Genomic DNA, 22,025 nt, shown 5'->3' with positions numbered 1-22,025 from the left:
GTTTTGCTCAGGGATGCCATAGGAGGTGTATGATAGCGATAGATTAGGGTTTTGCTTCTCTCTGTGTTTCTGCGTGCGTTCTGTTTCTGGGTGCACACATTTTGCACGTGACTTTACTTTTATACGAGTTTGGTGGTCTAAGGGGGACCAGAAAAGGTGGGTCCAAAGGATCCACGTTGTCAAAATAAGATTTATTTAAAGACAAAGCAATATTAAAAATTCATTGTAGTAAAAGATAATTATGTTCATTTCAAACACCCCTCATAATTAGTCCATAAATTTAATTTATAGTCGATCGTTAAGTAGTTAGAGTATTAAAAATTCATGCACCGAGAGTGAGGACAAAATATTGGAATTAATATTTTTTTTTTCTGGGACCAATGTGAAGCACTGGACATTGGGCCCATGTGAGCTCTGTGCTAGGTTTCACTTTAATGGGATTAACTCATTAGTATGTTTAATTATGCATTTAAATGTGATGTTTGTGCACTTAGCAAGAAGATTATAAACTAATGAAGGTCGTTGTCAATCATTTTATGAGTACCTAAGTCTTTAACTTTTGATATTTTACAATGTATTTTTTGGTATTTTATAATAAAAATTTGAATATCATAAATTCATATTTATAAACATTTAGGTCTGCATTATTAAATTCAACTCCGTAATAAAATAATAAATAATATACTACATAAATAAAGATTTATATAGTTTTATTTAACGTTTGAACAAAAAAAATCCAAATTTGGTTGAATCACGAGAAGACACGACAAAAGATGTATTTTTTAAAAAAGAATTTCTGCCAAGTGTAGGCAGTTGACCACCCTATATGAACTCGACCTAGAAAATTTTGGTTGACTTTAAATAAAAATCGATATATTTTTAGAAGTCACCTCCTTACATTTATACATTCATATATAAATTTAACAGTATAAATTGAGAATAATAAATACATATATAAATTTAACAGTAAATTGAGAATAATAAATTTTTAAAAACTTATAATTTTAAAAAATTTATCACAAACCCATTAAAAAGATCTATAATAATACTCATTAACAATACTCATTAAAAGACCTATAAACTTTTCAATTTATAAAAGGTATAGATCCATGGTTAGTTTTGAATGAAACTGACCGTTAATTTTAAAGAATTCTGAATCATTTAAACTAAAATAAATATACTTTTACAAAGCCTTCTTAATGCATTTATTTTATTAGACATGAATTCGATAACATAAATTAAGAATCCTTTTAACGTATTCAAGCTGAATTCCATAGTGAGAATATTAAATTTTTAAAAATTTATAAAGACTTGTGCAAAGATTTGAAAATGCAAACAAGCAAACACGTAACAAGAATGTGTTACATATTTTAGAATTACGTTACGAACACGAAATAGATAATACTGATAATTTACAAAATTTAGGTTTTCAACCATATACCTTCACGCGACATTGAACATTTGGGTTCGGTCTAGTGGACCTGGTGCTATTCTATTTCTGGTAGCAGATCGAATACAGACGAACCGTCCGATTTGGTCTCAAAACGTTTCAAACCGAACCGCGCCCACTGATTTAAGCCGTGGGATGAGTAATGCGACGGTGGTATTCGGTTTCAAACGGCCGAAGGGGCCGTCGCTTGTGATCGCTTCCGTGGAAGGCGACCGACCTCCCAGAGCTTAGGGAAGACGACGGGAGGGGGTTATAGGAACAGAGAGTTCGGATTTCAGATCTCTTCGTTCCTCATCGGATAGTCGATTGAGTCACACTACAGATCTGCTAAACATTACGGTAAACCTCTTGCCATTCTTTGTGCACCATTAGCTTGATCTCCATTTCAAACCCTTCATCCTCTTACCAAGTGGACTGGTTTTACGAACCCTCAGAGAACCTGATAATCTCCGTGCTACATCAAAGAAGTGAATTTGCAGAGAATAAGATTTTGTCTTTGCTCTGTTTTGCTTTACTGCTAACGTCTTCCTTTAACGAGACGTTAAACTGAATCTGGAACGCTTGTTGCATTCTCTGTTCGTGCTATGTATTTGACGGTCTAGGCCCTGATCAGTTATCTGTCTATAATGGTTCAACCGATACGTTCTTATAATCTGAACAATTATCATGTATGTTTTGTTTGTCCGTAGACTTTATTATGCATGTTGGATTGACAACCCTTGTTCGATTTCTTTGAGGGGAAATTACACGGACTTTCAATTTTGGGGGAAAAAATGGTACCCAGACTATCTATAACATTTGTCTAGTCCAAGGTTCACGTGTCTTCTTTACACAAATTGCTCTTTGCAAACTTCTCAGAATTTCTTTTGTTTTTTCAAAATTTATTAAACATCCAGAAACTAGGGTTATTTTTTGTCTGCACCCCTTTCATGCATCTTCATTGTATTCTTTCGTTGTTGATTCTTGTGTTTCTTGTGTACATGTATAATTCTTTATATTTGTCTAGGAATTGGTATGGAAGTCTCAGATGAAAGTGAAATTACGAATGCGATGGCTATTTTATCATCAATCCCTTATGATGAATGGTTTTCAGTTTCAACTTCAGGCTAGCGGCCATCAGCTCGCTACAAGGTAAAGATGTGCCTATGTACTCCACTTTCAGATACAAGGAGTATTTGGTCCCATGGCATTGTGATTGAGTATCCCTTATCTAATTTCAGTTTGTACCTCATCTCTCCTTCTAAATTCTCTTCTACTCTAAATTTTGGGATGCTATATGATCTTGTCTGAGAGTCGAGGTGACGGACGCTGGGGATGTGACGCTCCTATTGACCGTGCGTGGACCTCCGATGAGACTAGCTTGCAAGCACAAAAGTGTCGATGCCGAGCCAGGAGTGGTTCCCCGGTGATGACCCTCTGACGCTCAAGTCAGATCTCCGGCGAAAGCAGCAAGTAAGCAAAGAAACGAAAGTGACAGCGTAACGGTAGCTACAGTAGAATGAGCCTACCTTTGTCAAAGCTTGGGGTCCTTTATATAGGGCTCCCAAGGGTGTGCGTGCATGCTCCTCAAGGCGTGCACGCATCTCAAAGCTTTCCCTGATTGGACGTGTCAGAAAAGTATACCTGACACCATACCTCAACAACCCGAGCATATCTTGACAAAACAATGGAAGCTTCTGTCGTACGATTCTTTGCCTGATCATGCCGCCGACCATGCTGTCTGTCTGCGACACGGGTCTCGAGGAGGATATCAGTCGATTCTGCCTTTGTCTGCTAGTGGTCCGAGCGGGGAGGCCGCTCGACTACTTCCCCTGTCTGGGTCGAGCGAGGAGGCCGCTCGGCTACTTCCCCTGTCTGGGCTGACGGGTCGGCCGCTCGGCTACTTCCACTGTCTAGGCTTGCTGGGTTGTGTTTCCGTTTCGTTGGCTATGATCTGATCTTTGGCCGATCGGGATGTCCGCCTGGCACATGTCCCGCCGGTCGGCGCCTGCCTTGGTGATACTGGGCCTTTGAGCGTCGAAAGCTCGGTGCGAGACCGAGCTGTAGTAACGTTAGACCAACCATTCCTTAGTCTGATCGGCTGATGGGGTCGCTCGATCGGACGCTAGCCTGGGGGCGTTGACCGCCTTGACTTTGACCCTCCACGTGGCGCTGATCCCCTGCAGGGCGGGCCCCCACCTTACCACCGAATCACTATATTTAAGAATAAATTTTGCATCTTACATGTGGTAAAAAAATCTTTATATATAGCAATGCATTTTCTGTTCTTGTTAATTTGTTAACTGGTAACCTATTTATCCTAAAACCATTGTAGCATGGAGCAGAATTTATCAATGAAAAGCTCTATGTAGTTGGAGGGGGTCGTAATGGGCGATTTTTGTTAGATGTTCAGGTGATAAACATTTATCTTTCTTTATTGATGCTAAATAACTAGATTGTAGGTAACTGTTTATGATGGATTCTATAGGTTTTTGATTTTAGGGCATTGATATGGTCTACTCTAAGCCTTGAGATAGACAAGGATGGTTCCAGGTTAGACCATGGTTTAAAGTGTCGTGCCGAAACGGTCGAAACGTCTCGTTCCGCTCGGCGACCGGCACCGGCACGGCCTTGGCACCAGACCCACGACAGGTGCGACGTGTTGTGCGACCCTGTGGTAGGGGTCGCTCGACCCTGCAACAGTAGCGGAGAGGTCGCATAACCCTTCCATTGCCACCATGGAGGCATCGTGCGACCTTGCGATCACTGTAGAGGGGTCGCACGACCAACGTGGTCGCGCCGAAGGAGTCATGCAATCCCCACGGCCATGGCTGGTCCGCAACCCTGCGACAACACCGAAGTTGTGCAAGCTCGCGAGTGGTGTCGGATTTCAGATTTTTTATAATTAAACAGATTAATTTTTTTAATCAACTCCTAGTTATGGTGGAAATAATCTAATGAGACTTTATTAAACCCTAATAAAATTATCTAATTAATTTTATATTTCATTTATTTTAATTTAAAAATTATAATAAATTTTTATTTATTTTCATATCTTTTCCTTTTTTAAAAGATTATTTTTTATCTTATTTATTTTTTAAATATTTATGTTAAATATTTTAGTTTTTAATTAATATATTTTATATTTAAAAAAATACCGAAACTATATCGTCACGGCATGATATGGTATCGAAACCGTATTGTTCTGATCCAGGACCGAAAGCTCGACACGGATCGAAATTTTAAACCTTGGGTTAGACAGGATTGATCAAGAAAAGGGGTTTCCTGCAGTAGTAGTCCATAGCTTGGTGAGTTTTGCAAATTGTGGAGCAAAAAACCACTCATATATGAGGACTTGCAATTGTTGTTCATTGCGATTTTTCCACTAGCTTAGATTTAGATGTTGTGCTTTTCAACAGGTGAAGTGGGGAAACAAGCTTCTAGTTGTTTCTGGATTTACAAAGGAATTGTTGGATTATGTGACAAGTAGAGTGCACGACCTACTAACTCTCATTACAATCGATGTTTGCTTAAGTTACCAAAGACATGACATTTTTTGTTTAGGCTTGTTGAAATTTTACCATCTACCAGTAACTTGTTTGGTTAATAAATGAACTTCAATTATTAACTTGATCAGACCGATCTAAGTTTCTAAGAATTGACAATAAGCAAGTTCCAGTTCAAAAAGTTCAAAAGACAGACGCCCAATGTAATTGAAATTTTGTAATCATCACACTCAATTGGGACTTTCTTAGTCCAAATTAAGATTCAATTCATTAGTTTCTATCACTATCAAAATAAAAGGGAATATGAAGGTCAATTAAGAAATTTTGTTAGCTCTTGAGGCTTGTTCATGTTCAAAGCTAAATTGAGCCTCTTGTTGTAAGCTAGTATCTTGAATTCTTGATCTCCTTTGCAAAAGGATTCATTTCACTTTTATAGTGTTCTTTTCATATTTCCATTGAGTAATCATTCATCTTTTGTGTGTTATGTTGATCATAATCATCAAACAAAATTTATTTAGATCTCTTAAATCATATTTAATTAAGCTAATTAGTGTTTTCCTTTGCCTCTATTATTTACACCTTTAAAGGAATTGCTTGAAGATTCAACTTCTCTAACTATAAATCTATTGGTCACCTTTGAATATGTCCATATTATCTTAACCTACTTGATCTTATCTAATGATGTATTGTATCTACTCCTCATTGTCTAAACCACTATCTTTTCTCAGTTTGGATGTACCAAACAAAGCAATATAAATTCATATGTGCACCATATGCTATATATTACCTTTAATGTTATTGAATATAAGCAACAGAGTGAAGCCCTTGATATGGATCCACTGATAAATATGCACCGTATGTATTTTTCTTATAACACATTGTTGAACATCCTTTGATGTTTTGTTGCCACTCTGCATTTATTTGTCAAAGACAATGGAGTCCTAATACCGACATATAACCATGTCATTTGCATTATTGAGTAGTGAAAAAAAGGACTTTATTGTATTTTGTAATTCTGGATCAGAACAATACTCAGACTAATAGCTCTATAATCTTGCAATAGTTAAAGTGTGATCTTATTCTCGTTAATGTAACATTATGGTTGTATTTCTTTTGATATAAAGAAAGGATAGAATTTAATAAGGAGAGAAAAAATAAACATGTCTTTGTAGAGAAGTTATGTAGGGAAAAAAAGTGAGAAGTATTTTGACGTATACAAATTGGACTATATTGCTGCCTCCCCTTGACTATGCCTATCTGCTTCCGCTCTGATCTTCCATATCTGCCTTTGGAAGAAAATAAGAAGATAACTAGAAATTATTTTTTCTCCCTGTTTTGTTCCATACAATGAATAAATTAGTAGAACTATTGACAATGCACCTTCTCACCTATTCTCTTTATTTTCTAATCTCTCTTTATTTCTCTTGTATTCCTTATCCCTCTAGAAAACACCCTTAGGATTTGTCATTAACATGAATAAAATGATTTGTAATGTAATAATTCATACAGGTTTCATGGCAGTCAAAATGACATACAACAAAATATTAAGTTTTAGAATCCCACTAGATGGGGTTGGAAGGCATACCTATTTTAAAAGCTTTAAAATTAAATGATGATAAAATCCTTAGTGAGAGGCTCCAAATGGATGGAGATGTGTCTATTGTTGCTCCCTTCTTTTCTCAAGTGGCTGGTGGTTGAAGTTGAAAGGGTGTCAAGACTTTCAAGGGGATTAGGAGACAGAGGCAACTTTATTTTGATGTATGAAGACGTTGGATGTTACAAAAAGAAGGGAAGAACAGACAAAAAATTTCTCATAGTACCTTGGGCTGATTTAATGTCCTTAACCTACATCTTGAGGAAGACTCCACCTAAACTCTAAGGTTGAATTTGGTACGTACAAATGGAATGAAACTGGAATGGTTTATTCCCTCTATGATGCCATTTCAATGTTTGGACAAATATTGGAAGGAAATGATTTATTCTAAGGAATGACTCAATCAACTCAATACTAAGAAGAAGAAAGTTTCTTTTCACCTCTATCAAATATAATATTTATTGACAAGTTCTCATCCCAAAATTAAAATTGAAATACATAAGTGAATTGAGTAGGCTGATTGAGTTGGTCAGGCTAGACAGATTGGTCAAGCCTGGTGGACCAGACTGGCCATTATGGTTGTGTAGATTGATTAGGCTAGGTGTCTCAGGGGGACCGATTGTGCCAATCTTTCTGGTTGGGCCAGACGGATTGGTTGATGAGGAAGATTGAGCATCCTGAAATAGGCTAGATAAACCAAATTGGTTGGAAGAATTAGATGAAGAAAAAGTTTAGACATGCATTGAAGTATTCCACAAATTATACCATTGTATTCCTGCAACCAAATAAAAGAATGGAATTTAACATTCCACTTTTTATTACATTCCATTTCATTCCAAGTTTGGTTCCAATTCCATTCTCATTCTTGCATATCAAATGCAACTCTAGGATGTAATTTTTTTCTATTCAAAATTCATTATGGGATGCATTTGCAAAATTCCTTTATATTAGTGTTGATACAAGATAAACAGAAAACAAAGGAATTTATTTCATCAAATCAAAGATTCTTCTTCAGTTGTGCTTTAATATTTTAATCCAAGATTAAGTGTTGTCATACATATAACTTTTAACCTCATAAGATTTACAATCAATCCACAATTATTCTGTCATTTGAGCAAACTACCCTTGTTTATTATTTAGGTGATACTGGAGGGTAATGTAGGAAGAAAAAGACGATTCCATATGACTGCTTACCATTTGCCAAAGAAAATCTCTCTAACTAGAAATATTACAATTTATGAAAGTATTTTCTGGATTTAACCTAGACATAAATTCTTAGTACAGTTTAACTAAGTTGCACTCTCTTCTTTCCTTGTCTTGTGTAGACTTCGAAGTCCATGTCTGTTTCCATCAAGTATGCATGATGTTAACAACTTTTGAGCTAAACCATAGTTATCATTTAAGGTTCAATATGACAAAATATCATAAAGGATAAATCTATAAATTCAGCACTTCTTCTTATTAATGAGTATTAAACACGTACCTTTCTTGTAGTTCTAGTAGTATGATGATATACATGGTCTTGTTGATATGTCTATATTGCCAAGATGCAAATTACTGAGTAAACATATATCTGCTGGCTTATCTTTCATACACCAATTGTAGTGCCTAAACCAGCATGTCACTATACTTGTTGTTCTTTTATCACATGTAAATTCATATGTGAAAGATTCTACTCCATTTGCCTATTTATTTCATTATATTTTTACCATTCTGATTACTGATATTCATAGGTAAAGCTATTTCTTTTCTACTGCTAATTGCTAATTCTTGAATTGCAGTTTGGTCCATTGATCTAGAAAATAGCACCTGTTCATTTGTAGAGACCTTTGGTAAACATCCGGTAATTTCTGGTCTTTGTATCCTAATTCTCATGAAGTAACTTTCTTTTTTCTGATAAGATACCTATTTTATTCTTGGTTATTATGCAATGATTAGAGGACCCGAAATATGTTCCAAATTCCCAATTTCCTTTGAAAATCAAGAAATTATTTGGTTGTTGATTCTTGAGAAATATGACTCTTTTCTCTTAACAGAGAGCTAGAGGAGGGCAATCCACAACTTTGATTGATTCTAAAAAAAATGTGGAACCGTCACATCAGCGGCTCCCCTAGAGTCGGTCCCACGGATATGGAGGGAGGTAAATGCAGGTACACAGGTGGAAAGTGCATAGCGGAGACGTTAACCCCAGACAGTGACACCCCGGACCTTTCAGCCACAGAACCATGCACTCCCCATATGTGCTACGCCCTGGGGACACTTTGATTGATTCTAAACTTTTTATGTTTGGTGGAGAAGATAGAAAGAGGAATTTGCTAAATGACCTATATACCCTTGATTTATCTACCACGATGTGGGAGGAGATTGAAACCAAGTATGATTTTCCCCCATGTCAATCAGAAATTTTATATGCTAATGACTACTGTAACTCTTTTATTCTCTTATACAGGAACACATCTCCAGCACCGAGATTTGATCATTTTGCTGCAGTGTATGCAGATCAATATATTTTAATCTTTGGTGGTTCATCTCATTCAATCTGTTTCAAAGATTTACATTTACTTGATTTGCGGACTGTAAGTACCTTCATAGTAACTTTGGTTCAACTAAGTCATCAGTCATTATAAACAATCATTTGCTTGCTTTTTGTTTATCAACTATTATGTGAATAATAATTGACTTATGTTCAGTTTTTATATTTGAAACTCTTGACAAAGAGGGTGAATCCAAGTTGCAGTGTACAAATATAGATAGAAGCTAAAATACTTTAGCCTGCCGAACCAAGGTTATGTAGCAGAAACCTATACAGAAAATCTTATGGACAATATCTACCTACCTGTTAAGTATGGTATGCCTCATTGAAGGAAAATGCAAAAAGGTTATTTGATTTTGGTATTGACAGTAATGTATGCTACAGTTGGCATACTAGGTATTCGAGATAGTAAGTTTTGAAAGTTGAAGATTTGTGCAACTGATTGAAGATCAAATAGAGTTTTACAGCAATCGTATTAGCCAGGTATACTTCCCGTGAACAAACAAGAAATTATTTGTTTTTCATGGCTGAAAGTGATGACCACTTGTCCAGTCTCTGTCCTTTACTAATAGTTTTTTTCCCCTAGCATATGTTCTTGTATTCAGGGTATGACAATTATGGCATGCAATTGTAATCTTATAGTGGATAAAGCATGCAATGACTTTTTAAGAGTGGAACTCTTAAAATTTGATTACACGGTTTACGTTTCTTCAAGAATTCTAGGAACAGGATTATAGGAAAATCATATACTCATTAGGAAGTTTAGAGCAACACAAGGGGATTTCTTATTTTAATTCACTTAGCCCACTTGTTTTTAAGTTTGATATATGTCAAGAACTATGTGCAGTTGTGTATATTAAAGCAGTATTTATTTGCTACATCTCACATTATTTCTTCCCCCTTTTCACCTGCTTGTCAACCAAAGCCATCTCAATATTACAAATAAGTGCTAATTCTGATTTCTGAGAACGTCTCAGGCTCTAAAACATGTTGATAGAGATAGCCACAAAACAGCAAAATCTCATAATTTAAGTCTAATTTGTATGCCCTAACAGGAAGTAGGAACAATACTGTCCTATATGATGTCACTTTGAGGTTCTTGCTTGGGTCCTTAGTTCTATATTAAATAACAATAGTTGTATCTCATGTCCACGTAGCTAGGTTAAACTCCATTATGCATATCACTCCTATAATCTTTTTGTCTGAGGGGACATATGAATGTGTAAAAAAAAATATATAGATATTTTATCACATAATACGCTGTCAACTCATAGATGCTCCAATGCCACAACTTATGAAAATAGGACTGATACACCATTGTTATCGCAATCTTTATTATATATGATGCTGTATACAAAAACCTAATAGTAGAATAAAGTCGTATATAGATCATTAGATAGGGTTTTATGGTTTATAGTATTATCCTAGGATAAAGGCAGTCTGATAACATCTTGAAAGTGTTGAATAAGCAAACAAAATATTAAAAAAAGGTCCATGATTGTTCCCTAGTTAGTTAAAAATTTGATTTCTATTTTCTGTAACTCAAGTACAATAGTGAACTATTTCATGATTGTTCAATTGGTAATCTATAAGCACCATATGCAATATGCAATACGTATTGATAGATTGAGCCTTAAGCAATTACCACATGCAATATGCAATACATATTGATAGACTGAAGCTTAAGCAATTACCACATTCAATTCATATTAACAGATTGAGGTCTAAGCAATTTGAGATGTTCTTACTTCAAAGGAAGCAGACAGTAAATCAATAACAAAAAGTATCTTGAGGTTCTGTACAAAGTTTACCAGAAGAATTTATGATAATAAACTAATGATTATTTGCATTTTTGAATGATATTAACAATGTTGACACTCATTTAACCTGTTCCCTTAAACTGGTGAGTTTGAATTGCAGATGGAATGGTCACGGCCACAAACTCAGGGCGCATATGTGACTCCTAGAGGTGGTCATGCTAGCACCATAGTAGAAGATAATTGGTATATAGTGGGAGGCGGAGATAATATTAGTGGTAAGTGAACCTTGAAAGTTTAGCTGATTATTATTTATACATTCCTGCTAGGATTAAGCTTTCTTACTGACTAACTGTTTGGATTTATAAGATTATGGTCTGAGTACACGAATTTTATTACAGGAGCCACTGAAACCATTGCCTTGAACATATCTAAGCTTGTGTGGTCAATCACCACAAGTGTAGGCAAACGCGATCCACTTGCTAGTGAGGTTACTATCTAAAATCTAGTCTTTGATGTACCTTCTTGCTTATTTAATTTCAGAAGATGGCTGGAGCTCTGTTAGAATCACTGTTTTAGAAAGTGTATCATGAAGTTGCATGGTCAGCGGCATATGCATATATCACATATTTCCTTGCTTTTCAATTGACTTGAGTTCTCTTGACTAAAAATGATCTGATATCTGTAAGGAATGATTTTTTAGTTTAGAATAAAAATTCATTATTTTGCCATAAGTGCGAACTATTTACATGTACTTTTAAATTTTAATTGATCCAAATTCAATTAATCTCATTTCTCAATAATGGCCAGATACGTAGTTGGATATGCAGTCTCACAATTAATGTGTTATGTGGTGACCTAATGGCACCCTGAACTGATGCAAATTTTAAAACATTGATTTTAGTTATTTTGAAATAAGGATAAAGGTAGCTTCCTTTTTGTCCATTGACATAATTCTCTGTGGCTTTCTTCGTTTGGCTTTCTAATCTTATTTATATGTTTTTTTTGGCTATATGATATATAGTTTTTGATCATCAAACCATCTTATCTTCTTCAATAATATTTCCCCCTACTAGTCAGGGATTGCTACATGGCTCTTATCACTCTGTACTCATTGGACCACCAATGCTACTCTTCTTCACCTTTTTGAACTTCTTGCTTGCTTGCAATTAGTTGCAAGGACTCTGTAGAGATGGGAGGAATCTTAATGAATAAATAGGCTCGAGAGATATAGTTTTAACAAAGAATTATAGAAGACGGATCAAGATTTGTCAATGCCAACCTTTAGTCCCTCTGCTTTGGACTAAATTTTTTTAGATTGAATACATTTTAAATAGGATTAGTTGATTCCAGCATAAACTGATGCCATTCTGTTTGTATACATTCTGTTTTACTCTATTGTAGGGCATTTGATATGTATCAGCTTGTCTAAAATGTTTAAATTGTTTTCACATTGAATCATTTTACACTGAGAGCAAAAGTGTTAATGTTGATTTTGATCTTTGATTTTTTAAATATGCTTAGCCTACCTTGACAGGGTCTTAGTCTTTGCTCAGCAATGCTAGATGGTGAAAAGGTGATCATTGCCTTTGGTGGTTACAATGGGAAATATAACAATGAGGTAAGCTATAGCTGTGGCTGGAGTAGCAGCAAAAATAAATAGCTGAGTAAGTTAACCAAAGAGTCCGTTTAAATATGCTTTTAATTTGATAGCTTAAGGTTTTGAAAGGTAGTGAAGGTGGTAGATGTAGGTCTAGATTGTCGACATTAAAATAATATTAAAATAGAGCAGAGAAGAATATTAAATAAAAACTAACTAACATTATTAACTCAAAATAAGGTTATAATCACAAATAAATGTCATAATTGAGAAGTATTAAACACATAAAAACATGAAATGTTTTATAGTTTGCATTAAGAAACAATCACAAATTTCAAAAAAAATTCTAAGTATTGTGATTATTTGATTAAATATTTTACAATGAATGAGAAAAAAAGAGAGGTTAAAATGGAGAACGCACATAGGAAATAGAAGGAAAAACAAATGCCTGAAGAATGACCATGAATTGGTATAGGCTACTCACATTGGGTGAAAAAGGAAGACAAGTCGTGTGGGACGGGAGGAGTAACAAGGGTTTTCACGTGGGCTAATGGTTAGGATTACTTTCTAACATCATATGAGTTAACTTATAAAAATAATTTTGACTTAGAGCTATCTGAACTGCCTAAGTGGACCACTTGGGTTGCTTTTTAAAATGGTCGCATAGCATCTAGGCAAAATTGCCCCTTGCTGAAACAGCCTAGGATGCTCTCCTTTTAGAACTATGTGACACCTCCCGTGTATCTGTATAGCAGTTTTTGTATTGTATGACAGGTGAGCAAACTATTTTCTTGCAAATATTTCTCCTAGTTTGATGTATGGCTTCCTCCATAGGTATTTGTTCTAAAAATTAAACCTAAAGAGCCAACACTACCTCGACTTCTTCAATCATGAGCAGCTGCAGCTGGTGCTGCTTCTGTAACAGCTGCATATGCCATAATCACTGGGACTGATGAGAAAAACGTGGATTTGAGAAAGACAGTCGGTCAAGATATCAAGAGCAACCATATTGAGAATTCTCAGAAGCTTAGTGCTATTGATACTGTTACTCTTAAAGCAGAAAACAAGGTATTGGAATCCAGGATAATGGAAATAAGACATGAGAATTCAAGGTTACAAACCAAAATTGATGAGATGGATATTGTCCATACTGAATTATTAAAGGTGAATTTTCAATTGGAATTTAGTACATAGTATCAGTACTTGTGTATTCTAAGCTGCTGTTTCTTTCTTTCTTTCTTTTTTTTTCCTCAAGGAACTTTATTCAGTGCAAAGTCAACTTACAGATGAAAGTTCAAGATGTCTAAACTTAGTGATATTTAGTATTTCCCCCCTTAATCATCCAGGCCATCATCTTAAGACAGACGTATGCTTTAAATACAAGGTTCTTTCTTACGTTATATTTTTGTCTGGGTCATTGTAGGCACAAATTTCTCAAATTCAGAAAAGTCAGGAGTCATGTAGTTCTTTAGAGCATGAATTTGATGTGTTACGTCATCAGAAATCTCAAGTAGCTCAGGAGATGGTTGTTGCACAGAAATAGAAATCTGGGGGTGTCTGGCAATGGCTTTCTGGCACCACTGATGACGCTTAGTAAAATGTAAGTTATGTTTTTTTGTATGGATAGACAACTGAACATTAGTTTTGCTGATGTAAATATAGTTTTTCTTACATCCTGTTTTGCGCGTATATATATATCCTGGTGACACTTAAAGTTTGTCTGAGTCATTGTTGAGACAAAATTAAATTGGTGCAATCAAACTTGCATTGTCTGACCCAAACCATAGAGTACTTAGCACAAGTGCTACGGAGAGATATGTTCTTATATCTCACATTGAATATTCTTGTGATCTACTTATTTTCAAAATTTTCTTGTATAGACAGATGTTTTATGTCTATGGTTAAATGAGTTGCTTCTCGCTGAGTTTTTCTCTCTGTCGTCTATTTTGGTTTGTTGCATTTTCCCCCACCATCTTAATTATAACCACAATGGCAATTATTGACTATAACTGCCTGTAATCTTTTCCTACCTTTCCCTCACATTGGGATGCCCTTCAATCTCCATTCCGCTTCACTTCTTTGGGTTTGAACATGGATAGTGCCTAATTTTTTTTTTTGGCTACTTCTAGTAGTTTCACTTTGTGCGATCTATTTTTGATCCAGCAATACATACCAAAAATTATGACAAGTTGGTAGCTGCTATACCAAAGGAATATGGTAATGGTCTTTTTAGCAATTTGTAGTCTCCTGCTTGGGATATTTGTTTATCATTGGCTATTATACAATAAATGCTCATCTAGTTTGATTTATGTGGGGTTTATTTATGTTGTTTTACAAGTGATATAGCTTTAGTCTTAGACATGAGATTTTTTTCCAGGTTTAGCAATTTATCAGCACATAAACCATTTTCTTTATTTTTATCTGGTTAATGAAACAAGCGTGATAGACTTTGCATAAAATTTTAGAAAAGTTTACAATCTTATTGATTTCTTTATCGTGAACTTTTTAGCATTGAAGGAAGGGGAATAATATGTTGAAACAATCAATTCATAAGATATCAGTAGCTTTGATCGCTTCCGGAATATCATTTATTCATGTTGCTTCTTATCATTGTAAAGCCCTTTAGGTTAGAAATACAAGGGGAAGTGATCAACCATACCAGCTACTTGAGGCTTTGGCACAAGCTTGGATGACCGTAACCAATAACGTATCTCAGTCAGGCATTGAATCGAAGACTTCGCATGCATAATGTTATACATTAATTTCTAAAAATAGCTTTGATTTGTTCATCTAACGTTTTTATATTATGGCAGCAATTCTTGGTGCTTTTCCTGAAGCAGGAGCATGGATGGAGTTCATATAGAAATTCAGGGAAACTATGCCATTAAAAATCTAAACTTTAGGAAACGGAAGTCACGATAATGTTCTCAAAGTCCAAATTATCCGATAATTCGATTGTAAAAGATTCTATTAAACTGGTTTATATTAAACAAAAATAACGGTCAGAATTAAAAAAAAAATCCAATAGAATGTTTAACGATCATTGAACTCAGACTGTCCATTGTTAATTGATTGATGATGAAAAAATTAATTATTTTATTTTTTTTATCAAATTAATTAATATTTATTAGTTCAGTTTGTTCGACTTTTTTTAAAAGTTCGATTGGTTTTATTATTATTTTTAAATTAATTTATTCAATTTTGATTTAAATGGTTCGGTTTATTACCAATTGTTCACTCCTAGTTAATTTGCCGGGAAGTTTGATCGGTTTAATTAATTCGAAAAAAATTAAATTATTTGATTACTCAGCTCGGGACTTGCTTCTTCAATCTTTGTTAGTGTAGTGCTTGATCTAATTATGAAAACTGATATTTAAAATTTAATTTTGAAACTCTTTTTGTAAAAATTTATTGAAAACGATAGACAATTATTTTTAAAGGGCACATATAAATTGTATTATAGTAAAATGATATTCAAGTGTTTTTCACGGTCCATTTTCAAATTAGAGGAAGGGAGATAATTTACTGGTTCAATTTATAATCCATTTCTAACTGACTACACAGAGAAGTTGTGAAAGAAAGAAAGAAAGAAAGAAAGAGTAAAGGGATAAGACTGCCATTTTTTTTTTTAGATAAAAAGGCATGGGAGTGAGAGAGGGACCCGTATTATACAAAGCTACCATGGCTTCAACCTTATCGTGGAGCTCCTCCTGCTGCTCGCTGCCGCATCGGCTCGTCGGTCTCGCCACAAACGAATGGCCGAAGAAAGCTGCCGGGGTTATGCCCATCCTCGCTCAGAAGAAAGCCCAGAAATTGCGAAAGGTACGGATGCGAATCTCTTCATCTTTCTCGTCAACCCAACCGTGCTCCTTCCTCCTTTCGTTCTAGATGTTGTTTTGGAGTTTTTCTTTCCCTTTTCGTAGATCATTCTCAAGGAGGACGTGGCGGATCTGGGAAAGAAGGGGGCGCTCATCGATGTGAAGGCTGGCTATTACCGCAATTTCTTGTTGCCTATGGGCAAGGCTCAGATCGTCACGACGCTGTTGCTCAAGTGCGTGTTTTATTGCTCGCTCGTTGTTTGATTATTTTCTCCTTTTTCACTATTAGCACATTGACTAAACGTTTTCGGAGGAACTTCTTGTGTTGTGAAATGCGCTCAAGTCTCTAGATTGATCTGATTGCCCAATGAGGAAGGGAGAAACAATGGTAGTTACTCGAGTTTTGTGAAATCATATTGTAAAATTGAAGTCTTAGACATTGCAGGTGCTTCTCATAGAGGCTCTCTATTTGTAATCTGACTATTATGATTAATCCTACATAAGTTCTTATTTATGATCAGTTTTCTAAGTCGTTTATTTTATAAAAAATGTGAACATTATGGACTCCATTGCAGCTAATTAGGGCTAACAATAACCTTTTCTCCCGTTGAAAGAAGAAACACGTAATAAGTTTAATCCTAGTATTTTTTTTTCCTATGCATGGTAGTATGGTTAGATAAGAGATTAGGGAGCATGAGAACTAAGGTAGGCTTTCTTCTATCTAGGTCCCCATTACCGAGAAAGAAAGTGTTAAAGATAGGGAGGGATCCACCAATAACACTTTCATTTATCATCAGGGATTCCCATTCATGATTAAGGTGGAAAATACATTGAAGTGGAGACATGGACTTATATTAAACATTGTTTCTTCTTGATTGCTTTCAAGGTTTTATCTTAAAATAAGTTTGCTGTTTCAAAGTAAAGGTTTTTTTTTTCTTTCAAATTTATGTTTTTTTTAAAAAAATAAAGCATAATTATAAGCAGGGACATCTTTGAAGACAACTGATGGAGTCACTTCCAAAATTTAGATTTTTTTTCTAGATTTAATATTTTTAGTATAATAAAGTAGAATGAATTTATCATCTAGATTAATATATTATTATTCCTTATGTATTGGGAGCAAATACTTAGGCTGCTGACTTTCCCCTTTTGGGAAAACTATATAGACACATTATTGTAAGTTGCCCAGAATAACATGAGTTGAATCAAATTATTGTTTTCCATTTCGTTGGGGGTGCTCCCTTTCTTTCTATCTAGTCATAAAATTATCAGATTCATGTTGTGTCAATTGGTTTGAGAATCACACTCACACTCTTGCATGGTGGGGAAGGGAGGGTGAGGACTCGTCCTTGTGAGATTCACCAATTAGGGTACACGAACCTTTTGTTCCAACATGGGAGATCATAGAAGCTCCATTTATTCTTTCATTATTTTCACTCATCATATCTGTCATGCCCCATCATAGAATGATGATGCATCTTCAAGATTTAGATTTCGTAGATTTAAAGATTTAATATTTTATTTATTGTAATTGTGATAAGAATAAGTTTATCATCTAAGCTAATATTTATCTTTGGAGAAAACTATATGTCAGTATAGATAATGGCATTAAGTAGGTCAAGAATTAATTTTTTATTTGACATTTTTTTATTGGTTCTCTCCTCTCTTCTCTCTTGTTGCATGATCACCGCTTGAGGAATGCCCAGTGTTGTATTGCAGAATATTGCTTCCAAATTCAATAATGAAGAGTTAGATCCATTAATATGTCACTCTCAAGTCTCAAGTAAGATGGACTATTCATGAGTGGGTCAAGTGCGTGAGTTGCTGAAATTCAAGAGTGATCTTAATAGCCATTCAAATTGATATGACTACCAAAATCACAAAAGTTTACAATTATATTGAATATTAATATATCAGCTGTCTCTTAATGCGGGACATTTGATGAGTTAGAAAAACATTTAAGAAGAGTTTGTACATGTGTTGTATAAAACATTTTCATTGACAACTCATTCTCTAATAAAAAAACAGCATCACCGACTGATCTTTACTGATTTTGTTTGAGATGACTTGCAAATATGGTACTTTTTACTGTAAGAGAACAAAAATCTTTCTTTATGTTGAAGTATATAATAATAATAATAATAATAATAATAATAATAATAATAATAATAATAATAATAATAATAATAATAATAATAAATTTAAATTTTTTATATTATGAATAATATTTTTGCTTTTATATATTTTTTTTTATCTTAAGTTGTCCTAGTTGTCTCATGTCCTAAAATGGTTGTTGGATGTTAGTTGTCTATGTTGTAACTGCCATATGTTAAAAAAATCCATATGATTCTCATATGGAGTCTCATTATCTTCGCTCTAAATTTATAGCACTTTTTAGTGTCATTAAATGATTAATGATGTTAAGATGATTTCTCTTTTCAACTTTTGAGGCACAAATTCTAGACAATTTCTTCCGTATATCAAAAATTACTTAGGATCTAATCATTACTTCAGAATACTTTGTGCATGAGGATTATGCCTTTCATATAAATTAGCATGTTAAAGAATAAATTGGACACTTAGTCTATGTTTTCTATCCTTTAAATTATCTATTTTAGTTGTTCAGTATTATGCAATGCACAAAGTTTAAATTTGCCTCTTTTTATTTTAGGGAAATGCGGATTGAGGAGGAGAGAATTGAGGCTGAGAAACGACGGGTATGATTGATTCTATTTAGCTTTATTCATATGCAATTAACATATTCATCTTTTTTGATGATTGTTCATAGAGTAAATTTCAATTTGTACCCCTTGTGTTTACTAACTTTTCATTCTGCTCTAAATTACGCTTTACCACCTTTGCAAAATTGTACCATTTTGCCTTTGAATTTAACATACTCAAGGTGATGTTCAATGACAAAAATAGGTATAAAATTCACTTTTCCCTTGTATTACCTTCTTTTTTCAAAATGTGCCACTAAAGTTTGAAAATCATCAAATAGTCCCTTACAATTTTCATATTCTTATCATTTTATCACTGTGTCATTATCCCATTAGGGTAGTCTTGGCGCAACAGTAAAGTTGTTATTGACTTGTCGTCATGGGTTTAAGTCACCGAAACAACGTTTTGTAATGCAGGATAAAATTGCGTATAATAGATCCTTCTTCGGGACCCCACATTAGTAGAAGCTTTGTGCCCCAAGATGCCCTTTATAAATTACCAATCTTAACGGCTAGGTGGGGAGTTGATAACAGTTGAAAACTCCAAGGGCATTTTGACAATCTCTAGGGTCATTATAAAAATTAACATAAATAGTTTTATAATGATTTTCCATTGACGGTCACCTTTACCTAATAGTGTTAAGCTTAGGGGCAACATGGTACAGATATGCGAAGGTTAGGGGTAAATTGTCATTTATCAAATTTTGGGAGATGAAATGAAAAGGTCAGCAAATCTGGTAAACAGAGTGAGATTTTCTCTTTCTTTTAATTTTTGTATAAAGGCATAATTATTCACTTTTTTATCTTTGCAAGATTGTTCTTGTATATCTTTGAAATATTTGCAGATGTTACTGACAGTTGTGAACTCAAAAGTTAACCCCATGCTGGCAGATCATAGCTTCTTCAAACTCTATAATCTGCTAACAATGTGGTGGCTGTTAATTTCTAGAAGGGTTGAGTGGTTTTATGACTTGATCAACTTAACCTAATCTTCCTTAATATACTGGTTCAATAAACTATTATACTGACATGTCTTGATATTTTTCATCCCATCTTGTTTGTCAATTATTGATCTGGTGTTTGGCTAACCACTGGGATTCTGTTGATTGCGCTGCTGTTTTGATGACTGCTCTAGTGTTTGTTGATCAATTTGGTAGTTTGAGGACTATGTGACCCTGTCGTAGTTATGTATATGACCATATATGCAGTTGATCCAACATTCCAATATGTAGGAGATCCCACACATAAAACACATACAGTCTGCCCTGGACTTCTTGTTCAAAGGAGGGGTATAAAATCATCTCATGTGTATGCCCATGGTGTGATAAAATTTACATTTTACAATGCCAAAATAGATCTCTCCCTGAGTGACCAGACGTTTGTAATCTCACCAAATCACTTAAGATCTCTCTGTTAAACTTACCATGTGCCTTCTCATTGCTTGTAAGAGGGCGTGAGACTCCTTGCAGACCAAACTGCAGACCTCCACAGTTTTACATGAATTGTAAAATTTTATCTATATAAGTAGTCTAATTTTATCTATATAAGTAGTCAAGGACTATGCTGATCCCATATCTGAGCCACAGGTAAACCTTCCAAAGAACTGCTGCAGTTTTAGTAGCTGCAGGAACCAAAATAGAGGAGAACTGCATTATGTTTTCACATAGTGCATCTTCTCTTCTTCTTTATCTTCATTGTGTTAGTTAGCCATCAAATTCTAAAATTTAATAACATCCATTTTCCTTTTTTTCTCATATGTTACTTATTAACATAAAGTTCCCTTGAGCCCATAATTGCTTGACGTACAAAATTTTCTTGGCTCTAGTCCTAAAATTTTTTGTTCTTGAACAAGGTAAAAGAAGAAGCCCAACAACTCGCGCAGATTTTCCAGACCATTGGAGCATTCAAGGTGAAACGCAAAGGTGGAAAGAATAAACAAATATTTGGAACGTGAGTTTTACTGCTTCAAACTACTATTGATGAATTCAGACCGTACCTATGTTGTATGTCATTTAATACAATCATTTTTTATTGATAGTGTTACTGCCCAAGATCTAGTTGACATCATTAAGGCACAAATGAATCGGTATGCCATTTAAAAAAAAAATGACAACAAGAACATTTTATTACTCTTCCATTGTTAAATATCCTATACACGTATGTTGTAGGGATGTCGACAAAAGGATTGTTACTCTTCCTGAGATTCGCGAGACCGGTGAGTACACAGCTGAGCTTAAGCTTCATCCGGAAGTTACAGCCCTAGTGAGATTGAATGTATTTGCAAATTAGCTTTCTCATTTTAAGGCGTCCTTGAATCTTGATAGCTGCGGGAAGCAATTTGTGCCCTCGAAAATGTTGGTAAAAATTCTTGTAAGATTCGTGATACTTCTCTTTGATAAGGTCGAGTTCGCATGTAAATTGTCTTCAGCTTACACCTTCTGTACGTTACGCTGGATACAGTGGTCTGTAGAAAGCGCAACATCATCGACATAATGTTGAGTTAATCTTCAACATTTTTTTTTTAGGGTAAAATTCAAGAGTGTCGTTTCCTTATTTGTGCATGAGATTTGCACGTACATTTGATATCGTGTTTGGTCATTCTGAATGTTAACTGAATCTCAATATCGCGGTTTTATTTTGTGTTTCTTAATCCTGATTCTCTCATTTTGATTTTGTACACCCGAAAAATTTACCTGCCCATTTACCTCTTGAATCAAATTGCCTCGGCGGATTTCAAAATCGATAAAATATTTATTGATGTATTTTCATTGAATTCTTAGCATCTTATCCATCCAGTACTAACATTACTGTGTCCCCGGGGCATATTATTGTGTCCCCGGGGTCATGGTGTCATAATAGAACATCCAGATTGTCATTCAAGTATTTAGGGCTGTAAACTAGCCGAGTTGAGTTTTGGGGTGTTCAAGTTTATTTGATAAGGTAACCAAGTCGGGCTGAATTTAAAATGAATCAAAATTTTGAAATAAGTGTTCAAGTTTGGCTTGGTTTATTTTTTATGAGCTTGAGCTTAGTTCGTTTAGATATTATCAAGCTCTCAATTCAAGTTT

The 22,025-nt window shown here is 34.8% G+C and overlaps 1 protein-coding gene, 1 long non-coding RNA gene and 1 pseudogene across 2 annotated transcripts; all 3 read left to right on the top strand.

Annotated features, from left to right (window-relative positions):
• The first annotated feature begins 1,605 nt into the window (after window positions 1-1,605).
• On the top strand, window positions 1,606-2,799 carry LOC122029379. The gene is made up of 3 exons (XR_006125038.1): window positions 1,606-1,789; window positions 2,457-2,581; window positions 2,749-2,799. It is a non-coding gene; the product is annotated as an uncharacterized LOC122029379 (long non-coding RNA).
• A 2,036-nt stretch (window positions 2,800-4,835) lies between these two features.
• Window positions 4,836-15,898, top strand: LOC122029377 (annotated as a pseudogene).
• A 135-nt stretch (window positions 15,899-16,033) lies between these two features.
• Window positions 16,034-21,555, top strand: LOC122029378 (50S ribosomal protein L9, chloroplastic-like). Its single transcript, XM_042588346.1, has 6 exons — window positions 16,034-16,241; window positions 16,343-16,470; window positions 18,909-18,954; window positions 20,810-20,907; window positions 20,996-21,043; window positions 21,126-21,555. The coding sequence occupies exons 1-6, from the start codon at window positions 16,062-16,064 to the stop codon at window positions 21,244-21,246; spliced, it is 621 nt and encodes a 206-aa protein (XP_042444280.1). The 5' UTR covers window positions 16,034-16,061; the 3' UTR covers window positions 21,247-21,555.
• The last annotated feature ends 470 nt before the right edge of the window (window positions 21,556-22,025 follow it).

The sequence above is a fragment of the Zingiber officinale genome, chromosome 10B, assembly GCF_018446385.1.
Source record: "Zingiber officinale cultivar Zhangliang chromosome 10B, Zo_v1.1, whole genome shotgun sequence".
NCBI lineage: Eukaryota > Viridiplantae > Streptophyta > Magnoliopsida > Zingiberales > Zingiberaceae > Zingiber > Zingiber officinale.
This window is presented reverse-complemented; position numbering and strand designations above follow the sequence as displayed.

Coding starts and splice junctions, on each gene's coding strand:
- LOC122029378 (XM_042588346.1), top strand. CDS start 16,062: ATGGGAGTGAGAGAGGGACCCGTATTATACAAAGCTACCATGGCTTCA. Junction 16,242..16,342: donor AAGCCCAGAAATTGCGAAAG/GTACGGATGCGA, acceptor CCCTTTTCGTAG/ATCATTCTCAAGGAGGACGT. Junction 20,908..20,995: donor AATAAACAAATATTTGGAAC/GTGAGTTTTACT, acceptor TTTTATTGATAG/TGTTACTGCCCAAGATCTAG.